Source organism: Drosophila tropicalis, unplaced genomic scaffold (genome assembly GCF_018151085.1).
Source record: "Drosophila tropicalis isolate 14030-0801.00 unplaced genomic scaffold, ASM1815108v1 contig_878, whole genome shotgun sequence".
Lineage (NCBI taxonomy): Eukaryota > Metazoa > Arthropoda > Insecta > Diptera > Drosophilidae > Drosophila > Drosophila tropicalis.
Window position 1 is genome coordinate 686,520 of NW_027173374.1, and position 21,769 is coordinate 708,288.

At 35.3% G+C, this 21,769-nt stretch overlaps 1 protein-coding gene across 1 annotated transcript in view; it reads left to right on the forward strand.

Annotated features, from left to right (window-relative positions):
• Eip93F (Ecdysone-induced protein 93F) overlaps positions 1–19,815 on the forward strand; it is a 75,387-nt gene extending 55,572 nt beyond the window's left edge. Inside the window, 5 exon segments of the mRNA XM_068300370.1 lie at positions 1,024–1,290; positions 1,527–1,738; positions 1,823–2,241; positions 9,913–10,534; positions 10,536–19,815. Of these exon segments, the coding sequence (XP_068156471.1) occupies positions 1,024–1,290; positions 1,527–1,738; positions 1,823–2,241; positions 9,913–10,534; positions 10,536–12,704 (3,689 nt within the window). The 3' untranslated portion in view covers positions 12,705–19,815.
• Positions 19,816–21,769: the final 1,954 nt, after the last annotated feature.

Genomic DNA, 21,769 nt, shown 5'->3' on the forward strand with positions numbered 1-21,769 from the left:
AAAAATTACATATATACATACATACATACATAAATATATTATGCTCTCAGTTTGTTTGGGTTTTTGTTTTGTATTGTTTTGCTAATAAAACTCAAAACAAGAAAAGTCCTACAAAATGCAGCCACACCAAAAAAAATAAATAAAATGTGCAATATGCATTTATTGTTGGGGATGCCAAGGCGCCCCATTTCACTCTGTCTCCTACCTTAATTTTCTTACATGCTTCTTTTTTTTAATTCGCATTTCGTGTGAGTTGACGCGTAGCCTTTTGCCATATGCGCAAAAACTTTTGCTTTTGAGCCACGCATGCCTGGATATTAAAGTGGCACCACCAGCACCACCACCACGAGCTCCCCACCCCACACTCTGTTGCTGTCGCCCTTGCCCATGCGTCCGATTGCCACGCGTATCCATCTAGCCTTTGCCTATGCATTTTGCATTAAATTGCATAACTTTTGTGGCAATTAGAGACAGTCGCCAAGGCTCCAAAATGCAAGGATATGCAGCAAGGAGTTGCAGTCTTTACCATATGCAAACACACAAATCTATCAATTTTCCATACACTCGCACACACACATAGACACATGCCTGAGCACATCTACATATGTACATAATAATTACGCATACGCAACGTATGCCATATATATTTATACAGTGGATAATTGACTGCTGCCATTTCTTTCATTTCCTTTTTGCTACTTTTTTTCCCCCATATTTATATATTCTTTTTTTTTTTTTTTTTGCTGTACATTTCAATTAAGTAATTTCTGTCTGCTCAAATTCCCAGGCGCAAGAAAAAATACGAATGCAAAAGAATTGAAAAAGAGAAGAGAAAAAAATATATTCAAAAAGGTTATAATTGCCATGCCAAGCAAATTATAGTTTATTAAACAAATCGACTTATATAAAATTCTTGAGTAAAAAAAATGCCATATTATGGCAATGCAACGACTCAGACTTTTTGAATTATTTATTAAACTTAATTATTAATTATTTGCATTTTTTAAACCTATTATCTTTTAGGCTTAGAACGCGTTGCTGAAGAATTTATGGGTCGCAGGAAATGGAAACATTATCAGGAACAACTGACGCGCATCCAACTAAATATCGCAGAGCAACAGCCCATATTAATAGGCCCAGAGGACGAGCAATACAGCAGCAACAACAGCAACAGCAGCAGCAACAACGGCAACGACAACCACTGTAAGACACAGAACCACCGTCTAGATAAGCCCAACGTTCTACAACAACATTTAAATAAAACGCTGCAATTGCAAACAGAAGATTTTGGTAAGACTACCTACTTAACTTAATCAAAAATTCAAAAAAAATATGAATTAAATAGAGTTGATCGGAGCTTGGCCGAAAATTCTAACAAGTCTTTGTATATCTTTGCTTTAGACTCAGCGAAAAATTCTAACAAGAATCATTTGTAATCTTTGCCTAGAAGCCAGAAGAAAGTGCTAACCAGTATTAGTTAACAATTTATCTCATATTCTTATTTTCATCAACTTTTGCATTTGTAGAGAACAACTACACATCACAAGATTCGAGTGCAACATCACCATCACGTACACGTACACCATCACCACCGCCAGAGCCCAACGATTGGATACCGTCTGATAAGTGCAATTTCTGTGTTAACGGTCGCCTGTTAACGGTGAACGCCATAGGCGAATTAGTGGCCGAAACGGCGCCCACATTGGCCATTCAACACAACGGCAACATAGTGCATCAGGTGAGGCTCTCCCTCTGTCTTAGTCTCATACTTTTGGGACACTTATTTAAAGTATGTATATTAACTTTTAACTTTACCATGCAGCACGACAGTGACAGCAATTCGAGCGCCTCACTGCACATCAGCAGCAGCAGCAGCAAAACTTATAACAACAACAACCAGTCTGGAGCACGCAACATTGCCGCAGCAGCATCGTCGGCGACAAGTGCAACCAATTCTCAAGAACTTTATAAGCTGCTAACCCAACAGGCTGTCAAAATGACATCAATGGACTCAATGGCCGCCCAATTGGCACTGTTAGCCGACTTCAGTCTGATCAATTCATTGGCAGTGAATCAACAGCATGTTAACTCGGTAACGCCAACTACCTCAGAAGATATTTCTGCCGTTGCAATTAGTCCCACACTCAAAGATACGCCCAGTCCCAGTGTAGATGCTCCGCTGGATCTTAGTAGCAAACCATCGCCGAACTCATCAATTAGTGGCGATATAAAGTCAACCAGGTAAGTGTTAAGCCAATAAATTAAAAACCTCCAAGTTCATATAATTTCATATTAATTATACATATATGCGTATAGATTTACATACTATATACAAATGTATATAGGTATATGCGTGTACATATATATAAGTATATATCCTAGCATTGCGCAAACGCCAAAAAAGAAGTACGAAAAAATTCAACCATCAACACAATACATAAGAATGCATGTAAAAATAAATGCAAAATTAAAAAAAATAAAAATAAAATAAAGGCACTTAGTGGCACTTTAATACCCTTACTGATAATTTCGATATACTTCTTGGCTCTTCATCTTAATTACATTCATTGCAAGATACTTGAACTTTATAATCAAAAGGTATGAATGAGGTCTTCTGGTCTTTGACCTCAAACCGGCTTTTAAGCCAAGTTTAATATTCAAATGAAGGTTAACAAATTAATTGTTTAACCCACTATATAATAGAACTCTTTAGCTGCCAGGTGTTTTGGCTTACATGAGTCATTAATTCTGGCCAAGTAAAAAGTTTATAAACTTAAAATGGCTTTGATTATTTGCTTTCCTCTCTCTCTGTGCCTTAACGCAATTGAAATCCTTGGAGAGGAGTGAGATTAAGAAAACTTTTCAGAATACAAATGGGCAGTAGGCTAACTAATACATAGCTAAAAAATAGTCATATATTGATCTTTAGCTGCCTAATGTGTTATTCTTATAGCAAATCTCGTTAAGAATTGATTAATCCCTGCTTGGAGAGTGAAAAATAAAAAAATACATATATGAAATAAACAAAAAACAGGACTCGTTTGCCAAACAATACATGAGATAATTGCACTTTGGGCGTTGCTGTGTGCCTCCGCCTCTGACATTGCATTTATTGTAGCATACTTATCTGGGCTGGCTGGCTATAGCCCATCATCAACCTGCAAGGGTTTTTTTTTCCATTTTTTTTTGGGTGTTGTTTGTTGGTTGGCAGAGAAGCTGCTTTTATTGTTATATGCCTATATAAAAATCCAGCAATTGCACTTATATATACATGTATATAGATATATGTATGTAAACTCATATGTATGTAAGAGGTATATGTTTGATTGTGTGGTTTATGAAACGATGCCGAAAATTACACATACGCCCCATAGCACAGTAGAGGCAACGCATCGCTTGGCGGCCACGCTTAATTACCAACGGAAGGGCTGAGCAAAGATGGGCGTGTGTCAGCTGCATAAATTTGCATAAAATTTGAGCAAACAAAAAAAAAAATAAAAGAGGAGGTAAAGAAAAACTGCAAAGCAGAATGAAAGGAAACAGAAAGAAGAATGCAAAATTTATGTATTTCGTTTTGTGTTCTGCACCTTAACTCCTTGAGGTTTTTTACCAATTTTTTGTTTTTGTGTGTTTCTTTCCTCCTATTTCTTTTTTTTAATTACTCTAAAATGTTCAGAAGCACCTTTTATTATTATTTTTCGGTATGTTCTTCTGTGTGTGTGTGTGTGTGTACGTCTGTGCACTTCAGACAACAGAGCCTTGTTAGTCAGCAGGAGCTAGCATAGTCAACGTGTGCATAATTTTCCAGCACTTCCACAATTTTTGTCATTACTTTTTTCGGTTATTTTTTTTTTTTCGCTTTCTTTTTTTTTTGTGTGTGATGCAGCGGCGACTGTGGCAACGACTGCGGCTGCCACTTGAGCCGCAAACACGAGTCCTTGTCTATTGTCTAAAGCATGGCCAAGTGTTTGTTAGCAGCCGCCGCCATGCACCATCTCGTACACCTATTTTAATTGTCATACACAAAAAAAAAAATGAAAGAAAGGGGAAGAAATGGAAAGGCACAAAAAAAATGTCAAAAAATGGGAAAAACAATAGAGTAAAAGAGAAGGAATAAAGGGGGCAATGTGCGGTAGAAGGTGAACGGCAAAGACAAAGTAGACAGGAAATGCGACAAGCAAAAAGTTGGAAGTTAAATTTTAGTTAAGGAAAAAATGCATTAGACAACGATCGGCAAGTGCTTACGATAGGAAGTAAAACCCCTGGTCGCATCTTTTGGCTATCCCTTGCCCACCACTGCCCCTCATTCCTTTTTCTGTCTCTCTCGCTCTCTCCTTTTGTAGTTCCCTCTCAGCCACAGTCCACTTGAGGCACAAAAGCCACTGACGCTGCAATTTTTGGCTTTTTTCGAGCGTTTATTATTTCATGCTGCTGCTGCTGCTGATTCTGCTGCTGGTGCTGATGATGAGGCAGCAGCAGCAATGACTACATTGCCACTCCAAGTCAAGCTGCAGCAGCTCGGTGTCGTCGTCGACGTCGCCGTCGTCAGCCGTCGCAGTAGACAGAAATGAGTGCATCATATCGATCGCTTTTTTTTGCATGCTGCGTTTTACGTTTTTTTTTTTTTTTTTGGTCTTTCTTCTTTGCTACTTTTTTCTATGCACTTTGGCAAAAGGTTGCAGGGATGGGGTAGTTGGTGGAGGGGGGATTGTCGTTGGGTATATATTCATTATTTTTCGTTTACGAAAAAGTCTCCCGACGCACACATACATTAGCAGACACACACAAAAAAAGACGAGATTGTGAGTGTAATAACTGGCATAGAGCGATGACGTCGACGTCAGCAGCGACAGCAACTGCAACAACGCTGCCGCCCACCCCTTTCCCTCACGAAATTGCACAAAAACAAAAAAAAAGGAAAATACCAACAAAAAAATTTCGTTTATTTAATGCAGTCGGCGAATTCCAAATACCCTTTAATGAAAACAAACCTTTGACTTGCAAAACTTAAGAATAAACTTTGCTTTTAATGGGCCAGAGATCTTACACTGATCAGGAATATATATGTGCTATAATTCTCTAGCCAAAGTTTGCAGGGTATCACTGGAACAAAGCAACAACAAAAATGCTTAATGCGTGCACTTGCCCATTGTTTTTTGCCATAATTGTTGTTGTTGCCTCTGCTGCAGGCCAACAATTTTTAAACAGGGTTTGTGCTGTTGTTGTTGCTGTTTGTTGCCATATTTTTTGTCATTTCAATTGGGGCTGAGGCGACCTGGTTTGGGCCAGGGAGGGAACCTTTTTCGGGTGAGTTTTTCGACCTGGCTGATTGTCGTTATGTGCGTGAGTGAATGAAATGTCGCTTAAATGAGCGAGATAGAAAAAAAAAAACCATATACAAAAATGCACCAGTTCGACGTTGACAGCGACGCCAGCAGAGACAGACGTAAAAAATGAGTGCATATCTTCCGAAAAAATGCAACTGCAGTGCATGCATACACACACACACACACAAACACATACATGTGTGTGTGTGTGGGTGAGTTTTTTCATACATATTTGAGTGGGTGTGTGTGTGTGTGTGTAAGAGGGTTTGCTGCGCACGCATCAAGTGTAGGCGCTGGGGGGCAGGATGAGGCGACTGCATTGGCAACAAAAACAAACATGCAATTGCATTCATACCCACACACAGACACATGCATACATATACATATATGTACATATACATGAATGCAGCACACGCACACATTCACTTAATGCATTTTTAACAAAATTGCATTCGACGGAGACGACACACACACACACACAAACACATTCACATGGAGAGTGACAGAGAGAGAGACAGAAATTTACGGTATGGGACAGTTGGAGGCATTGTATGCTCGTTGGACCCAACATCGGATGCCTGTAACCCCTTCATCTTTACATACATACATACATAAGTACACATATAGCACATAGCGCATTCCATTCATCCCTCTATCCGTTACACCCTGCCCCCTCTTGCCCATCCATGTAATGTCGGGAAACCCCCTCGTCCCCCCTCATGACCCTTGTCACGCCACTGGCACATTTAGCGGTCACGCAGCACGCAACGAAAGAGAAAGACTAAAACAACTGAAATTTAAGACACAAAAAACATAATTTTGTAATTAAACTCTAAAGGGCAAACAAATAAACACAAAAAAAAAAAAAAAACAGTTTCAATTTTGTTTTCATATAGAGGCAAAAAGTAAGCCAATTTTAACATATTCAAATGATTATCATTCATTGAACTTTATCGGCGTATTAATTCATGTATTGAGTTTATAATGTTGTTGGTTTTACACAAGCAAAAAGTTAATCCACATCCATTTGAAAGATTTTTTTCCCATTTTAAAGAAAGAAATTTGTGATATATCTATGGCGTATCTTTAGATATTAAGAGTTGAGGATTGCCTTTAAAAACTCTAGTATAAAGATTAGCTTAGGTTAATTAGACATAGTTTCAAAGTCCTTGCTTACATATGTAGATTTTAGGAGCTAATTATTGGGTCATAAGATAGATTTCAATTCAATTCAAGGTAACTTTGACTGTGCCGACTTTTGTATACCCTTGTAGTGCAAATTAAGCTTTGTGTTTCAAATATTTGTATACTATATAATACAATTCTTAATCATAGGGTGGTTTGAATCCCAGGCTAGTGTATGGATGTAGTTTTCGTCTAAGCCGATGACCTTAGTTGCCAGTGCTTGTAAAATATACAACTATATCCTGTACCTACTTATAATAATAATAATCTTTATCAGAAGAAGTTGCTCACTTTATATGCTTCAAAGAAGACTTTTAAATATTTAATTTAGGTAGAAGACTTGAGTAGGATTTCGATCTATAATCGAATTGTCTCACTTGATATCCAAATTGAATGAATAGTTTACCAAATTTCATTCAAAGTGATTTCTAATTTAGGGCATGAGATTGACTCTCTCAGACAGACAGACTGACATGGATTTGCCAACGTGTTGTTCTTTTGTGCCCACAAACGGGTTAAGTTCCTTTACCTTTTCAAAATAATGTCAAAAATGTACCCCCAGGATCAGAAGAAGATTCTCTTTAGAAGATAGACAAATTCCTATAGATCGACTCTATCTATCGATATCTGAATGTAATAACTAAATTTTGATATATTATATGATTTATATCGATTATTATAATGAATTGCTGTTCATAAATAAGCTTTAATCGAATTGCCGAAAAAAAAGAGATTACGCATATATGTATATACTTTAATATTTATTTATATATGTACATGTACATATGTACATAGAAGTCTGTGTATATAGCTACTTATGTATGTGTGAGTTAATGTGCATATGGCGGGGTCGTCTGTTGATAAATGAAACCTGAGGTAGGGTCGTGGTAAATAAAAGGTGTGGGATGAACCGAACCAAACAACAACAAAAAAAAAGAAGCAATATACGCACACACATGAAAAAAAAGACTGTAAAATATATTTCAGTTGGCACTGCAAACAGTAACAACAACAACACAAACATCAAGCCAAAATGCAACAAAAAATAAATCGAAAAAATCAACCCTTTTTTCCTCATATTGCTGTTGCTGCTGCTGCCACAAATTAAAACAAAATGTCAGAAAAATTGCAATGCCAACAACAACAACAAGAACAAAAAACGACATTAAAAAAAATAAAGGCACATTTGGGTTTGGGTGCAAATGAATCCTTGCCACATGCGTGCAACAAGAACAACAACGGCAACAAAATGCTCAATGTTGTAGAACAACTGTTTACGTTGCAGTCACTGTCGCTGCCGACAGCAACATCAGCGGCAGCAGCGGCAGCAGCAGGCTGGCACTGCAACAGCAAATTGCAATTGAAGTGCAGCCAAAAGGTAAACGACACCAACAAAAAATCCAAACGACATTGAAATGACATTTTTCATTTCATTTTTTTATCCTTTTTTTTATCCGCCATCCATTCCTTTTTGTTGTTGTTGTTGTTGTTGTTGGTGGTGCTGCTGTTTTTGTCAGGAGATCGGGCCCAACTCAACTCCCAAGTTTCGGGATGGTTGACTTCACTTGGTGCAATTATGCAAATTTTTGCATATCTCTCTGTCTCTCTCTCTCTCTCTCTCAGCATGTTGATGCCTCTTTTTTTTTTTTTCGGGGCAAATTATTTTGTAGATGCAAAAATGCGAAAAACTGTCGCCATTAATGATGGTGTCTCTCTTTCCACTTAGTCGCCTGAGTTGCCTACGTTTTCCCCCCCTTAACCCAATCCATTTACGGTCAGCAAAGGCCACGCCTCCAGCTTAACATTTACTGCCACCTGCTGCCTGCCGCATTCTGTTCCTTTTTTCGTGTGTCTGCACAAAATTTCAGACATTTTCCAGACGCGCACAAGAAATCACAAAAACAAAAAAACGAACCCAAAAAAATAAAAGAAATATGAGAAGAATGAAAAATGTCGGGGGAGAGGGATACAAAAATTACTGTGACTTTGCCAGGGCCATGAGACACAAGCACAAGGCGCTGAGGACAAGAAGCTGTGCGTTTTCCTTCGCTACCTTCAGCCTCGAATTGGCGACAGTCAGTCAGTCAGTCAGTTAGTCAGTCAGTGCAATGCCCCGCGCTGCCGTCCACGAAAAAAAAAGGGTCTCGAGCTCGTCTCGTCTCGTCTCCTGTCGCGCGTTTCTCCCTGCTGACAGAGCATAAAGAAAAGAAAAATTTCGTACGGCTTTCACTGATGTTGTTGCTGCTGCTGCTGCTGCTGTTGTTGTTGTTATTCTCATTCTCGTTGCACACAAAATAAAGGAGAAGAAAAAAAGTTGCCTTTTCAAACGGGCCACCAAAAGTGAGCGGGCCATCCAACCAGGAACAGAAACAGAAGTGCTCTGCCTTGCCAGGGTTTGAGTTTTGGGTTGGATTGGGTTGGGTTTTGGACTCGCGTTGGCATTAAGTGAAAAATGTTTTGTGAAATTCGTCTAATGAACTTCAAAAACATGTTTGTCCCTTGCTCTCTTAACTCGCTCCCCATCCTTAGCAGTTGCAGCTTCTGTTTTTAACTCCTGGCTCTCCTTCTTCTCCTCTTACTCCTGCTGCTGTCGCTTGTCATCTTTTGTCTCAGTAGCACCCAAAAAAAAAAGGGAAAAAATAACTGAAAATTGTATACCAATGCACATCCTTGGCTTGCCTTTGACTATGTCCTTGCCAAACTCTCCATTTGCCTGCTGCAGACATTTAAGAAGCACTCATTGTCAGCGCACTTTTGCGCATAAGTGTGTGTGTGTGTGTGTGTCTGAAGGAGTACCTACCGAAAAAAAAAACCCCTGACAAAACAACATCTTTACTCCAAAAGGAAAGATATTATATATATTCATTCTCTTTATTGGTCTTTGAAGTTGCTGACAGCATTTAAACGTCAAGTGAGAAATCACCAAAGAAATATGAGTTGATTGTAAAATATTTCAATTACTACAGAATTGATAAGGCAATCTGAATGATGATATCAGAATGATATATATTTACTTTAACTCATTTCATCAAAGATTTGAAATCCAGTCATTGCTTATCTAATCACAATCTATCCACAATAAAGCCATAAAACAAATCACTTGCATCATTGTTTTTGATTTCAAATATATATAACTCAATTGAAATCAATCAATAAGTGAAATATTTATAAGCAAATTTTGCAATGAAGTTATCTATTAAGACAGTCAGAGAAGAGCCAAAAGAAAAATAGTGAGGTGAAATTAAAAGGAAAAGGAAAGATAATGAAAAGCCAAAGAGTTAAAGGGAAAATTCATTGAATGTTTAAGCATTTAACGTAAATTTATCTATGGAATATGAAAACTTTTCATTAATTAACGACCAAACGAATTGATGTTTACCCATTTGCTTTTCTTTTGCAGAGCTCTCTCCGATTGTGCGACACCACTTTCATCGGCCAGACGCACTTACAGCGAAGAGGATCTGAATAGAGCATTGCAAGATGTTTTGGCCAACAAATTGGGTACACGTAAGGCGGCAAGCCAATACCATGTGCCGCGGTCCACACTCCGAAATAAGCTCTATAAGATTACATTGGATGCCAAACGTCTGAATGCCCGAACACCGCCAGAATTGTTGCGGCTGCAGCAAGAGCTTGAATTCGATGAGCCAGACGATTCGGGCGATGATGATGCCGAGGGTGATGAGCATGAGATGGAACGGGAGAGCAATGCATCGACGCCGCATCAACAGCACTATCAGGACTTGGCCCAGCGCATTGCGGCCACTGCACAATTGAGTAAACTTAGCGTCATGTCCGAGCACAATGGCAGCGATATGGGTGATGATCTGGAATCGAGATCTGCTAATATTTCGCCGAAATTGCCAAGGGGTCAGGTCTCATCGTCGGGTGCTGGAACAGCGGCAGCATCGGCTGCTGCCTCTGGTCTGCCCATGCCCATCGATCCCAATGTCCTGCTGCATACACTTATGTTGGCCGCTGGAATCGGCGCAATGCCCAAATTGGATGAGACGCAGACATTGGGGGGATTTGATTAAAACGCTTGTGGTTGCCAATAATGGTAACATAATCAATGAGACTTTGGCCAATTTGATGACTGCTAATCATGAGGTTGGCAATGGCAATGGCAATGGCAGTGCGAATGCAGCATTGCTCCTGCAACAACAGCAGCAACAACAACAACAACAACAGCAGCAGCAGCAACAACAACACATGAATGCAGCATCCGTTTTTCGGCATCGTTTACCAAAGTCTGAAACACCCGAGACTAGCTCCTCGTTGGATACCAATGAGACTGTCGAGGATTCCATACTGAAGATTCCGTCCTTTAAGATCAGCGGCCCAGCTAGTATCTCGCCAAGCATTCCCATTAACAATAACAACAACAACAACATCAGCAACATTAATAATAATTCCAATTGTAGCAGCAATCGCAATGGCAGCGGCAGTGGCTCACCCATGCTAGCAGCTGCAGTGGCCAACACAAATTACACGGGCAACTCGTTACTTTCGCCATCACCCACATCCATACAAAAGATGATGGCCAGCAATATCCAACGGCAAATCAATGAGGATGTGGCAACAAGCTTACGCAACGGCAATGCCGGCTCCAACGATTGCAGCAGCAACAACAATGGCGGCAGTGGCATCTCCTCCAGCGGCAGCAGTTACAAGAAGCCAAGCATATCGGTGGCCAAAATAATTGGAGGCACAGACACCTCACATTTTGGGGCTTCGCCGAATCTGCTGGCCCAGCATTCGCATCATTCCCATCTGCCTGCTCACCATGCCGCTGCCCATGCCCACCACCAGCAACAGCAGCAGCAGCAACTGAGTGCAGCGGAAGCCGCCGCATTGGCGGCTGGCAAGGGGACGCGGCCGAAACGTGGCAAATACAGGAACTATGATCGCGACAGCCTAGTGGAGGCAGTCAAGGCTGTGCAACGGGGTGAAATGTCGGTGCATCGGGCGGGCAGCTACTACGGTGTGCCGCACTCCACATTGGAGTACAAAGTCAAAGAGCGGCACTTGATGAGGCCGCGCAAACGAGAGCCCAAACCGCAACCGGATCTGGACGGTCTGACCGGAAGGGCGGGGGCCAGCAAACTGAGTGCACTCAGTCAGCTGGAGAAGCTTAAAGCGGGAACCAACAGCTCCAGTCAGGCCAATTCCAAGCTGAGCAATGCCCTCAAGAACAACAACCAGGCAGCGGCGGCGGCGGCAGCAGTTGCGGCCGCAGCAGCAGCACCCAATGGTCTCAAGTTGCCACTGTTCGATGGCGGTGCGCCGTTGTCCTTCCAGCCGAATATGTTCTGGACCCAGCCGAATGCAGCTGCCAACTATGGCCTGGATTTCAATCGCATGGCCAGCGCTGCTGCTGCTGCCGCCAATGCCAATCATCATGGCCATGGCGGAGTGCCGCCGATAAAGAGCGCCTTGGAGCTTGCCGAGAATATGTACGATGGCATTATACGTCAGACCCTGCAGAATGATGCCAAGAATCAAGGCAATGGCCATGGGCATAGCAATGCCCTGCTCGATCAGCTTTTGGTGAAGAAGACTCCCCTGCCGTTTACCAATAATCGTAGCAATGATTATGCCTCCATCTGCCCGCCAGTCAGTACCGAGAGCATTAAACGCTCGGCCAGTCCATTGGGCTCATATGCGGATATTAAGCGGGAGCGTCTTAGTGGTGAAAGTGGCAGTAGTAGCGATGAGGAACTAAATGATCATCATTCCCACAATAACAACAACAACAACAACAACAATAGCGATTTAGCTCACAATAAAAACAAGAGCAACAATGGCACCACTAACAACAACAACAATGGCAACGGACGCAGCCGAATGACCTCAAGGGACTCGGAAACGGATGTGAGTAGTCTAAAGAGCGAACAATCGCATAGTTCGGCCCAAAAGCATAGCCACCACAACAATAACAAAATGATGGATCTCAATGGCCAATGCCACAGCGGTGGACACATTAAATGTGAATCACCGCCAAGTCCCAGTCCAGCAACAGCAGCAGCAGCAGCAACAGCAACAACAATTGGACCCAACAGCAGCGGCAGCAGCAGCAGCAGTAGCAGCAGCAGTCGCCATAGCACCGGGTCCATTCTGCATGAGAAACTTGCCCAAATCAAGGCCGAACAACAGCAACATGAGCAGCAACAGGCCGAGGAGCAATTATAGGAGCAACAGGTGGCACCCTCAACATTTGCCCCATGGCCGCCATTGGCCACATACTACTACAGCTTCTAAATGAAAGCAGAGCGGATAGATGCAACCAACCAATAATAACACAACAACCAAAATTGCAAACAGATAAGCAAGTTTTTCAATGAAAAACCAAAACAAAACAAACATAAACAAAAAAAACACATTAAACGTTAGTTAAATATGTGCGTTCTTAGTTAGAGACGCCAACTAGCTCTTATTGTTAGTTAAGATATAAGAAACAAGATGCAACATGCAACCAGAGAAAGAGAAACACATACATACCAACACATTCGTATAAAAAGTATATCAAAACTTTTGCAATGTGTATATGTATGTATTTTGTTTCATTTTGACAATCGACTAATAGGCATTCTCCTGTACAAACTTTCTTAACACACACAGAACACTCACAGCAACACCAACACCAAAAACCAAACACGAACACAAACAAATCTTAAATCAAATGGGCTAGTTCTTAATTCTGTTTCAATATTTGTTAGAAATCTTGTTTTTATCTTCACTTGGCAAGAACAACTTGAAAACTAAAACAATTTGGCAGTGAACAACTTTTTGACTTTACCCAACTGAGAATTTTAATCAATATGTCAGATTATTGAGATATGGAATCAGAATACAAATATTTGATGTGTGAAACGTCTCTTTCGTATATAGAAGTTAACGATTTTCTACAGATTTCTATGTAGTTAGAACAGTTTTCAAAGGCGTAAGGTCGGATCTTTGTTCATGGCCAATTCGTTTTCTGTTTAAGCCAAGTGACTCAATGTTGAATTGCTAACAGAATCCAGAACGAACCCAAAAACGAAAACAAAATGAAAAACAAGCTGAACAACAAAATAAACAACAAACCATACAACAATGATAAACAACTAAAAGACCTTAAGACCAAAACAGAGCAAAGTAAAACATTTTTAATTTTGCATTTTATATTTTCGAAAATAAAAATAAAATTCAAATTTTAATTAGACACAGCAACAAACACACACACACACCCACACTATACATCGATTAATGTGTATATGTGTAGCATACATTTGGGCGTCTGAATTGATTTGTGTAGAATTTATAAACAATTTTCACATTCCATTGAAATTTTCCAAGTAAAAAAAAAAAAAAAGACGCCAAAATGTTTCATAGACAGTGAGAAAGAAAATAAAAACAAAAACAAATAACCAAACCAACTACAACAACAACAACAACAGCAAAGACCATAATAACAACAGTAACAACAACAACAACAACAACATCAATAAAATCCGATCAATAACAACAACAACAACAACCAACAAGCAATAATAATACAATACTCTACAATAAAACAACAACAACAACAAAATAGCGAATCAAAATTCAAAAACAAGCCCCCCAAAAAAAAGAAAACCCAAATTCAAATTCACCAAAAATAACAATTTTTCAATTAATTTTTTCTTTCAATTTTAGTTGAACCAAATTTTAATTTAAAATAAAATAACAAAACAAAACAAAAAAACAAGACAAAAATCGAACCCTGAAACCTTAAAACAAAATAAACTTATAACAAAACAAAAATGAAAAAAAAAAAACAAAACGGAAATCAATAAACAAAGCTGCCTTCACATTTACAAATTAAATAAATTAGTAAGAATCAAAGAAAAAAACAAAAACAAAATAAAATACAAAAAAAAAAAGACAAAGACAAAAGGAAACGTTAGGAAAGAGCACACAAAATATTAATAATTACAATAACAACAACAGCAAAACACAACAACAAGAAGAAAACAACCATGAAGAAAAAGAAAAACGCAATCAAAATTTCACAAAAAAAAACCCCTCCCCCCCACGTGAATCCTTTAAACAAACAAACAAAAACCTCAAAAAAAAAAAGAAACTTTTTGCCCCTAAAAGATGACTACAAAATTTGTATAACTTTAATGTCAAACATACATACACAGAAAGAAATTCAAAATTTTAATTTAAATTCTAATTTTTTCCACTATTTTTCACAATCATTTCAAACTAAACAAAAAAACAAGCAAAATTTACATGTTTCGATGTTTATATATAAAATATATATATATATAAAAATGAGTGTTTAGGCATTAGAAATTAAACATTGGCTAAAACAATGAAAATGATTACAAAAAATTGATAAAAAAAAACAAACATAAGATTATGATAAACCCTTACATAATTAACACAACAAAAGTACTTACATTATATAAACATATTCATATGTGTGTATAATTGTGCATATTTATATGTATGTATGTGTGTGTCTTCATCCACTACGCGTATACCTCAAACACAACACATGATCATTTTGAGTCACTCTACCTACTAACTTACCTACTAACTAACAAATACATACAACATATTCTATATATTGAAAATTTCTTATACACACGATTTACAAAACAGCAGAACAAGCAGAAAGTGAAAGCTAGAATATCGTATGACATATTTACACACACAATCCAAAAGAATCATTCAAGAACCCCTAAACACAAGTCCTGTACCTTTTAATACATGGAATGAATCGAGGGCAGTCAACCAACAATGAGAGAAAAGTGTCCAAGGAAAGCCTAAAGACATATCATTCCATGCTTAAAAAAAAAAAAAAAAAAAACATTTTGGCCAACTTTATGATTCTATCACACACAAACACAATCCCTTTGCCCCCTCCCCTTTTCTTGTTTCGAAAACTACATGTATGCGTAAAAAAATATTAAAAAAAATACAAAAAAATTAATATAAATATATAAATGTACCTAAAAAAAACAAAAACATATTTTGTGTGCTAGCTAGTAAGTGTCAAAAACAAAGAGGTAAAATTATTAGAGAATAACCAAAAAAAAAAAACTAAAAAAAAAAGTGAAAATGGAAAATGGAATTATACAATATATCCATATATATATATTGAGAAATGTCGGTAAAAAATGTTTAGTAAATTATTAAGAAAATGAAATGGAATGAAAAAATGAAAAAGGAAACTTCAAATTGATTCAAAAGGCATTTTGTCTTATAATATACGAAAGAAGGAAAGAAAGAAAGGCAAGTTTACATATAAATATTTATTGGCTATTATCCAAATTACATTTGATGTGCATCAATGTTGTGGTTTACTATAAAAAAAATTAAAAAAACAAATATACGAAATTTAACTTAAGGCATAAATACAAAATTCTAAAATCAAAATCATTCAGCATGAAAAAGAAACAAAAATTTAGTCAAAGGGAAAATTTAAAAGAGAATGCGAAAAAATCAAACCCAACAAAGAAACAACAAAAAAACATTGTTTATTATATAAAAAAATGTATAAAAAAAAAAAGATGAAAAGAAAAGGAAACGAGAATAATTAAACAAAGTGTATTTATGGCTAATTTAATTATATTTGAAGTATACATACATATTTATTATATATACATACATATATATTAGACACACTATCTGTGATTAATAATCCAAAATTTTGAAGAGCATTTTCTGAATAATGTTGGTTAGGCATAAACAACAAAATGGATAAGAAACAACAACAAAACGATTATAATATTGAAAGAAAAGAAAACAAACAAACAAACACACACACACACACACACACACAAAACTAAAGAGAAAATTAAAAGCTATATAATAACAGATTGTAGACAGATCGGATACAACAACTACAACTAACAGCATGAACAACTGCAAAACAACAACAAACCAGAAGTCAAATAAAATAAAGATATATCTGAATACCAACTGAGATCAGAGGAAATAAAACAAAAAATGGCAAAAGCACATCACTAACTTTCATCAAATCGAAATGAAATACAAAAAAAAAGGCATATATAGTTGTATATATATTTTGGAATAATGTTTACTCAACTCTGACAACTAAAAAAAAAAAAAAAAAACGTAAAAAAAAATATAAAAGAAATCTACTGCATTAAAGTCAAAATTAAAAAAAAAAAAAAAAACCCCAAATGAGAATAAATCAAATGCAAAAGTCTTTGATAATGAAAAATTATACAAGAAACACTTAAGAAAACACATTTGCATACACATTTATTTTCATTAAGACAAAATTACAACAAATTAAAAACTTAAAAGACAACAAACAAACAAAAAAAAAAAGATTATAAAAAATAAAAACAACATGAATAAAGTGCAATTATACGGTTTAAATAAGATGTAAAAAACAAAAAACAAATATAAAACAAATACAAAAATGAAGCATGTTTAGCTAAATTCCAAAGCAGAGAAAGAAAGAGAGAAAAATGTTCAAAAACAAATTCAAAAATCATAATAACCCATAACAGACATGCCAAGTCCAAAGGTCCGTGGCAAGAAGGTTAACAACAAAACCTCTCATGTCATGTAGACCAATTGATCTACCACAATATTTACAACAGAAAGGAAACAGTAAAAAGCAAAAACAAGTCGAAAGCAACTACAAAACAGAAACAGGGGCAAAATGTCATCCTAGTAAAAGGTAAAAAAACAAAAACAAACGAAAAACTAAAAACAAACAAAAAAAAAATATATAAAAGATTTAAAAAGTCGAGTGTAAAATGAGGCGTGATAGCTTGAGAATGTTGAATTGTATAGATTTTTTGCATATTCATCTGGCCAGCAGCAACGGGCTTCATCTAGCGCCGAAAAGTAGGCAATAGCTGAGCCAAGCGATGGATGAGCATGCAAAAACGCTCAGGTACGTGTTTTATTTTTCGGAGAGAAAAAAGATTGATTACCCATACATTACTTATTCTTTGTTTACTACTTATACTACTATTACTACTACAACAACAACAACAACAACAGCAAAACGAAAATACAACAAAAAATATAAGAAAATTAGTTAATAATTGTAATGGAATAAAGAACAAAGTCATCAAATTTATGATGCATGTAGTTCATTTTCGAAGAAAACATTTTTCAATTTGGCATGTGTATAGAGAAAAGCAAAGTTTATATAAGTCCATATAACTGTAAATTCGCATGATTTCAATCAAAATTTGCTGAATATAAGTGCATATACATTATGTTTAGTTTTTAATTTGATATATGTTAAAAAAAAAAAATAAAAATATTACAATTACAATTTATTATTATTACGATTATTATTATTAAACTAAGCAAAGAAAAAACAAACAAAAAGGAGAAAAACAGGCAAATCAAAATTGTACTTTTGTTCTTTCTAGTTTAGCCTATGATTATGAATTAAACATTTACTTACTTTATATATATATATATACATTCAATATACATATTGTTGTTAGCCTTGATTTATGGTTTGTACATATTAGACAACATATTAGAAAACCAATCAACAAAATGGTTCTTCAAACAAAAACCTAAACCGTTTTTTTCTATTACAAATGGGCAAGACATTTGAATTTATAGTGCAATTGTTTCAAACAAAAAACAAATACATATATATATTTATACATATATGAATATTGTATTAATCAGAATTAATTATACATACATATGTATATGTATATATATGCATATTTAATTTATTCAGCTTTCTTTGCAATGCCAAGAAAAAAAAAAAAATAAAACAAGAAAAACGAAAACCTTTAATTGAAAATCAAAAATCATTTTAAGTGCATCAACACTTTTTGTTGTGTTGTTCGTTTTAAATATTATTAATGCTAAAGCCTAGCTTAAAGTCTAGGAATTTCATTTCAATTATATACACAAAAGCATCACAAGAATCCTAAAAATACAAACAAAAATCTTTTCAATTCAAAATGTCATTTTACTTTATTTGTTTTTAAAACTTGAGCGAACCAAAAAATAAATCAATCAACTCAAAAGCAAAGATCACAAGCACACGAAAAACTGTAAGAAACAATAGCCCAATATGCAACATACTACAACAACAACAACAACTTCAAAAACAACAACAACCATAATAGCCCAAAAATAATTGAATTAAAAATTGATTAAGAAACAAAAATAACAAAAAAACAAAAAAGAAACCACCAAAACTTAACACAAAACAAAACAACAAACAAACAGAAAAAATAAGAAACAAAATCTACAGCCTAAAGTCGATTGTACTTTTCTTTTTTCTACAAGCAAATAAAACCGAAAAATAAACAACAAACAGCAACAACAACAAAATAAACGAAAGTAAACCCAAACAAATTTTTATTAAACAATAGTCTTACTACTTACTACAAAACATAAAATAGCAAACAGTAATAGAAATAGCCACAGCAATTAACTTTAAACAAATCAGCAAACCACACAGACACACACACACAGACACTCACACTAAAAGAGAATACTAAACTAAAGAAACAAACAAACAAACAAACAGATTCCGACAACAAACAATCACAGATAGAGAGACACAGTGAAATATGTCTTATCCAAGAGCAGATTTTGTAATTTCTATAGCCATAACCAAACCAATTAAACAATAGCCACATAATTAGAGATCATAATTAAATAGCCAAGCAGCGTGCATACAACAAACAAACAAACAAACAAACAAACACCTACAATAGACAGAGACAACAATACAGTTAAGCAAGAGAGAAAAAAGATAAAGCACAATATCGAACCTAAGTGCAGTTCAGATTCAAATGTAATGTTTGCCCCCAATTATTACTCATACGCAATGTTGCGGCAAAAAGCAAACAATTTTTATTTCAATTATTCAAATACACACACACACACACACACACACAGAATCCCAACAATAAAAACAACAACAATAGTAACACAAAACAAAAAACAAACAAAACAAGTGAACAAAAATATTAATCATATTAATCAGAAAAATGGCAATAGTTCTAAGCAAATTGGCAAACGAGTAGAAAACCAAGCTACATATGAATTTATTTAAAAAATTTAAAAACAATTGAAATCGTCATTTTATTTTCGAATGAACCAAAAATTTTCTAATTAAAAAATCTTTTTAGTTTTCACTTTTTTCTTTGTTTTGTTGGCTTTTCTGTTTTGATTAGCAGCATATGAAAAACACACACTCACACACACACATTATTATTATTAATAAACAATAGCCCATAAGTACGCAAAAGCATATTTAATTAATTAATTAAATAAAAAACACACAGCAAAGATTAAAGAACAAAACTCAACAACAATATAAAACAAAACAAAACGAAACGAAAACTGCGGCCAAGCAAAAAAAAAGGAAAATACAAAAGAAAATAAAAGAATTTTGTTTATTTTTTTTTTATATTTTTTGTGTTGTACATTCAAAAATAAGTAAAAATGTTGAAATGAAATGCAAGTAAACGAATGTTAATGAAATTTATCGAAATAAGTTGATTAATTTGGTTTAACTAAAGCAGCAACTATTTATAATCATAATTATTATTATTATTATCATTATTGTCCAACCTTAAATTTAAAATTTTAATATACATATATTGCATATATTTTTGTTCAGTGAAACGTGCATAATTGTTATACACACACACACACACACACATAAACTAAAGCCTAAGTTTTATAATTTTTCGTTATCTTTTTTAGTTTTTATTTGATTTTATTTGATATATATATTATACATAAATATACAATATTTACGCAGAAAACTTTTATGAATAATAATAATAATAAAAAAGAAACAAACAACAGAAATAAACAAACAAAAAGAAATATATATATTTTTTTTAGTTCAACAATTTACAGTTTATGTTTTTTTCCCCTTCCTTTTTAAACCGCAGAGGCTTTATTTTCATCAATTTCACACAACACAAATGAAAAGTAAAGAAAAACAAAAGAAACCGATTATATTAAGCACACACACACACACACACACACACAAAGGACACATTCAACTCACAGACAGTTACAATTGCTACAAGTACTTACTTATTATGTATTTACCACATATATTAACTATATACAATAGTCAACTCTTTATGATTAACTAAACAGAAAAGAAAAATTGATCAACATCAATAAGAAGAAATAACTAAAATATAAAACTAAACAAAAAAAAAAAATAGCCCAAAGTAAGTATTGGCAATGTATGTGGTTAAAGCCAGATTCTAATATGGCCAATATTTGCTCCATTTTCACATTCTAACTGATGCTACACAGAAAGTGGAAAGCACAAAGGACGCATAACTTTCAAAGGATATCAAGAAGCTTAGTCAAGGGACAAATTGTTTTCAGTCATTTTTAGATCGAATAATGTCAAGTTACCTCTTGCCTCTTACTCCCTCTTGCCTGACGCCAAATTCGAACTAATCTTTGACCAATTTTTATGACCAATTATCTGATTTGAAGGGAAATTTAAATTACTTCTTAATGTCCATGAAGAAAAATTATGTTTTATTGTTATTTAGTGGCGTAAAACAATGCCAAGTCGAAGAACATAAATTAGTATTTCAATTGGTCCTAAGTTGAATTCTGAGACTAAATTTGAAATTTATGGCAACTTTTTTTTACCTGATATTATCTATCGATTTCGATTCCAAATTTGGGATGAAGGATTAACCTAAAGCTAATAAATTAACATGTTAAAACATTCTACTAAGAATTTTATTCCGAATTATGAACAAAAATCAATTGCTCACGACTTTTCTTTCAACTAGACTCAAACTCTTGACAATGTGTTTTGGCTTCAATTGATGTCTTCGAATCTTTGTGCTCTCCATAATCTTGGTAACATGATTCAAACTAATAGACAGGCAACAATTAACCAATTGGCTGAAGAAGAGAAGAACGAATAAACAAATCGAACGCATTATAACAGGCACTTTTGCAATTTCTTTTTGATTTCGAATAATCTCATGATTATTATTTGAAATATTTTTTTTTTTAGATGTTTCTTTTATTTTTATTTTCAATCTAATCGTAAGACTTTCGAAAAAGGTTTTTGGCTCAAACAAGTTGCAGCCCACTTAACACACTTTGGACAACAGAAAACAAAAAAGAGAAACAAAAAACTATCATGACTTAAAGGTATGGCATATATTTAAACTCAACAAACAGCTTCAGGGACCAATCCAAAAAAAGAGAAACAAAAATAAAAAATAATAACTGGAAATTCTCAAAAATAAAGA